Source organism: Gossypium arboreum, chromosome 7, assembly GCF_025698485.1.
Source record: "Gossypium arboreum isolate Shixiya-1 chromosome 7, ASM2569848v2, whole genome shotgun sequence".
Classification (NCBI taxonomy): domain Eukaryota; kingdom Viridiplantae; phylum Streptophyta; class Magnoliopsida; order Malvales; family Malvaceae; genus Gossypium; species Gossypium arboreum.
In genome coordinates, this window is record NC_069076.1 from 99,921,954 (window position 1) to 99,927,291 (window position 5,338).

The following is a 5,338-nucleotide window of genomic DNA, read 5'->3' on the forward strand; positions in this document are numbered from 1 at the left end:
TTTGAATTTTACAATTTCAATATTGACACTAACAACGAATTGATAGATTTTGCAAAAAAAAAAAAAACTATAATGAAAGTTGAAATTAAATCTATGTAAAAAAAAAACTTAAAATGCATGTCCCGTTAATGGAGCATAAAATATCACAGTTGAATGGTTAAAATATTAATTGTATAAAAATTACAAAATAATAACTTAAATTTACATAAGTGTAAATAAATCTCTTCCTTTTAATTATACAAAACATTGTGAATGTAATTAATGTTCTGGTTAATTAAATAAAACAATACAAAAGTTGTAATAATTTGTATAATCAAATAATGAATCTACTTGCCATGTAGAAAAATTTTACATACTAATATTTTATGTTATATTTCATTAATGTAATTATACATGTCAAATTTTTGCTTTATATAAAAAAATTCAAATAATTAAATAAATATATATTAATGATTAAACTATTAAAATATTAATCGTAGTTTAATTAAAAATCCTCCCTTTGATTTTTTCTTTTTTATAATTGTCTAATTATAAAATACATTAAAAGAGTAATAATAATGTATAATTGAATAGCATTGTGTAAAGCTAACCCTAAAACTTGAAGCAATTAATTTTAGATTTTTATTCAAAGCTGATGAAAATATTGAACATTTTGCATTGTCATCCAAAAGAACTGTACAACAAAAAGTGGGATTGCATAGGCAGATTATACACCAAATAATGTGGGATCTTGGCATGGATTATACACCAGATATTTATATGATCAGATACAAAATAGATGGGGGCAGAATAAATGGGAAAACCGCATTTTAAGTCCCTTAAAAAAAAGGTTTATAAACTTGGAAAACTATTCTAATTCTAGCTACGAATCACCTCAGACTTACCTCGGAACAGGAAATCCATCGATAGGCCTATCGAGGATGGTTTGAAACCGCGGATGAACTTTCTAGATGGAGCCCTTTGGGGGTCTTTATTGGTTTTCTTTCTTCTCGAAGAACCGATGACAGGTCCAGGATTTTTAGCAGATTCGGATGACTTAGAGTTGAAAATTGATGAGCCAAAAGTAGTGTCAGTTGCGGAAAAAGATAGAGGCCCTTTATGTGAAGCATCTAATGGATGCCCAACAGCTCCATCTTGATGGGGAGGTGGGAATTTCTCACTCTTGCTTTTTGCATTTGTTTGTGTCATTACTCTCCATTTCTGGAAAAAGAAAACCAATCAAACAAACAAGTATCGGCATTAAACCCAAAAGTGACCGAACCGCGGCCAAAATGGTCGAAAAATGTGATCAAACAAACATAATACTCAAGAAAGGTATTTTAAAATTCAGCCTTAACTAACAAAGCCAAGCACTTAAGCTAATATTCGTAATTGGAATAATTTAGATGGCAATTAATATGCAGCAGCTCGGAAACTTCGTTCATGAGAAATTCTCAAAATCAAGTGAAATGAACATAAAGTGGTAAAAGCATTATTAAAAGAATATGAAGAGAAAAGTGTCTCACTTACATCTAAGTTTGCTTGAATCTCTGCATTTGCTTCGGGGGCAGGAACTGCTCGATTAGCACGTTCACTAACTTTAACTTTCCTAGCACCATCAACTGCATTAACCTTGCTGGCTAGACCTCTTTGCCTATGTGTGAAAAATGCATGTCAACTACCAGAATATAGCCAAACTACAAAATGAAAACAAAAGGTGGAAAAAAGAGAAAGATGGCTAACCTTCTGGCTTGTTCGTCTCTCAATTTTACATCCATTTCTTTGCTCGGGGGATACTTCGGTAAACTTGACGGCTCACAAGCATATGGTTCAGTGGTAAAGAACTGCAGACAGGAAATGAAATAATTAAACATGGAATGCTCAACATAAATCAATAAAGCTATTTTGAAATATATATAAGTAAGGATCATAGGTAAAACATGAATATTGGTTTTTCTCGAGAGATGCATTAACAAAGCTGATACAACTCACTTCGCTGTTAAGGGCTGCAGTGGCAGTACTTCGTTCTTCAGGGTCTATTGAAAGAAGAGTTTCAATAAGAGGTAAAGAAGAAGGCGGAAAATCCTTGAAAGTGTCAGCTATACAGCGTTTGTATGGCTGCTGTGGCTTAAAGAGCGTTGCATTTGGCAATTTGGATTTCTTCCAATATTGCTCAGAAGGGGATCCACATAACTTGAATATCTTATGCAGTTGTTCAACCTAAGCAAGCGAAAAAAATGTGATGTCAATCGCCAAGATCATTCAGTATTGGCTTATTAAGCCTTGACCAATGTCCAATGCCATCACCAACAATAGTTTCAAGGTTGAGCATAATGTGTTTTAAGCATCTAAAACTCAAACCCATATGGGCCACTAATGACCATATGCATTAATATAACATACACTAAGTATGAGCAGATCAATAAAAGAGAGAAATTTTATACCTCTGTCCTTCCTGGCATTATTGGCTTCCCAGAAATTAGCTCAGCCAAAATGCACCCAGCACTCCAGAGGTCAACCCCAACACCGTAATAAGTTGCCCCAAGAAGTAGTTCAGGTGGACGATACCAAAGTGTAACCACTCGACTAGTCAAGGGTTTCTTCTGCTCAGGATCATAAAAGGTAGCCAGCCCGAAATCAGCAATTTTTAAAATCCCTTCATTGTCAATAAGAAGATTAGAACCCTTGATATCACGATGCAAAACACCTTGGTTGTGGCAATGCTCTAACCCGGAAAGTAACTGCTTCATATAACACTTTACCTGCCCAAGAAAAGAAACATCAAAACAAATCAATCTTCTAAATATTTCACTTCTTCAGCAATGTAAAACCTCATTTAACTAGCATTTAACTATTTCTAACAATTGCAAGTGCACAATATCACAAGCCATAACCAGCATTTAACTATTTCTAATCACAAACTAACGCCATTTCTCGGCACTTTTTCTACATTGTGCAACAATTATCTAATTTCAGCAATGAACCAGCCTTCTAAAGCAAACAACCAACTATTACAAACCAAGGAATTCAGCTTCAAAAAGGTGGCAAATCACCATGTTGGAGTAACATCAAACACAGTTGTAACCTTGTACGATGTGAATCATTGTTGTAAATATATTAAAAAACCTATATTAGGAATCGATTAACTTTTGAAAAGTAGGATCTTTTCTTTAACCATCTTGTCATTTCTCATTCATTCCATCTAGAAACTGTCAAAACAAAAGGTATAATTCAAAAGAACTGTAAAACCAACTACAAAAATTGAAGTGAAGCACGAAATTTCCATGAATTTGCATACACTCTCAAAAAGGGTATAAAAACAAAAATATCTTAAAAAAGCTCAACAGACAAAATTGAATGTCAAAACCACTAGCTATGGGACCCAAGTAGTAAGCTAAAATACTTGAGAGTAACATCAAAAGCCCATATATAAGTAAAAGTACCATGGAGGCTCTTGTACTAGGAGTTGGATTGCATTTTACCCCTCCTACTCAAAAAATAGGCAAATTAATCCGTGTATATTAGATCAAAAAGTAAACTGGTCTTTCTATTAAAATTTCCATCTATTTCTATTGTTAAAAACTGGTTCGTGTAGGTGGAACTGTCTAATTATTCCGTTCGTTAAGCTAGTTTTTAAAACTAGAAATGGATGAAATTTTTAATAGGAAGGACCAATTCCTCAATGGCACTAGTAAGGGCCTCCATGGCACTTTTACCCATATATATTCATAAAATTCTCAATTAGACAAGCAAAATAGGGAAAGAACCCATACCGAGTAATCAATATTTAACAGTAAAATCAAGCTATGATCAGCAAAAACTAACAACCCAATTTATGAAAGAATGGGTACCTGAGGCTCAGTGAACTTGATTCCATGGCAAGCAGCAAGGCCAGCAAGATCATGCTCCATGTATTCAAATATCAAGTAAAGACTAGATGACATTCTTGAAGTAACTAAGCCTTCAAGCTTAATTACATTTGGATGATTAAGTTTCCTTAATACAAGTATCTCTCTTGCCATGAACTTTACACTCTCTGGTTCTAAATTATCAAATCTAACCTTCTTTAAAGCCACTATTTTCCCTGTTAATAGATCCCTAGCTTTGTACACATTGCTGTAAGTCCCTTGTCCAATCTTTCAATTCAATAAAAGGAAAAAAGAAAAACCCAAATTGTTAAAATGATTATAATGAAAGGAAGCTTTTTAAATTAAGTTCAAAAGATACCTTGTCAAGCTTTTCAAATGTATTGGCACGTCTTGGGGTCCAATCACGGATGGCTTCACCAGCTACAGCCATCAACCACGACGGCCACCCTTGTTGGTTAAGGTCTGATGGTGTCCGTCGTCTCTCCGGTGCCGGAATGCTCACCGGGAAATCACCAGTATGTCTAGCTTTTTGCTTCGGTTGCTTCGGTCTCTCCTTCTCTTCAACATCCACAACTGGGTCCACAGCATTAACGACTGAGATTTCAGTAGATGGTTCACCACAGCTCCTGCGACGATGAGTACGTGGATGACGTGGTGAAGCTACGGTTTTGCTCCGCCGCCGGCGATCTGAAGACGGTGGGTGTGATTGCTTCCCGAAGACACAACCCATTCCTCTCAAAACAAATGCATTAGGGATAATAATAATGTATTCCGATTAACCGGAAAACCACTAGCGGTTTTGTGGCAAAAACGAAAGCCGGAAACTTTTAAAACGGCGACGTTTTTGAAACCTTGAGGGGAATTTTACAGAGGAAAAAAATGAAGAAGAAAAGAGGAGACCGCGCGAAGAACAGCAAAGATAGCTTTAGATTTAGCCTTAGCTTAACTGAGACACTGAAGCAAGTGAGATTTGTAATATAAGATAGGGCACTGACTTTTGAAAAACTACGTAATTGCCATGCAATGGTAAAAGAGTGTGACATCATGACTTTGGGAAAGTCAAAACAAACCACGTAAACTAAAGTAAAATAATTCAATAATTTTATTAACTCATAAAGAATTATTCTTTCAAAAATATAATAATAATTTTTTTCCAATTAAACTTATCAATTAGGTGAATGATGGGAATTCTGGATTAATTCATATATCAGTTTTGGTAGGACCAATTTATCATTATATAGTTCTTTCCATAAAAGTATTATACCTTTCTCTACTACATTATATTAAAAATAAGTTAGTTTTTTTTAACAATTTATCTATTTATATTATTAAATATTGATGTGATTAATAGAATAATTAGACAATAACACATAGTATGTTATATGTGTCTCGTGCTAACGTACAATACTAGTTTTAATAACATAAATTAATGTATTTTTAATAAAAAAACCAATTTACTTTCGATCAAATGTATAATGACTAATTTACGT

General features: G+C 34.1%; 1 protein-coding gene across 1 annotated transcript; it reads right to left on the reverse strand.

Moving 5' to 3' along the window:
* Nucleotides 1–706: 706 nt before the first annotated feature.
* On the reverse strand, nt 707–4,824 carry LOC108458229 (probable serine/threonine-protein kinase At1g54610). Its single transcript, XM_017757546.2, has 7 exons — nt 4,207–4,824; nt 3,831–4,115; nt 2,424–2,741; nt 1,972–2,199; nt 1,723–1,823; nt 1,510–1,633; nt 707–1,200 (listed from the first exon to the last, which is right to left on the reverse strand). The coding sequence occupies exons 1-7, from the start codon at nt 4,576–4,578 to the stop codon at nt 859–861; spliced, it is 1,770 nt and encodes a 589-aa protein (XP_017613035.1). The 5' UTR covers nt 4,579–4,824; the 3' UTR covers nt 707–858.
* Nucleotides 4,825–5,338: the final 514 nt, after the last annotated feature.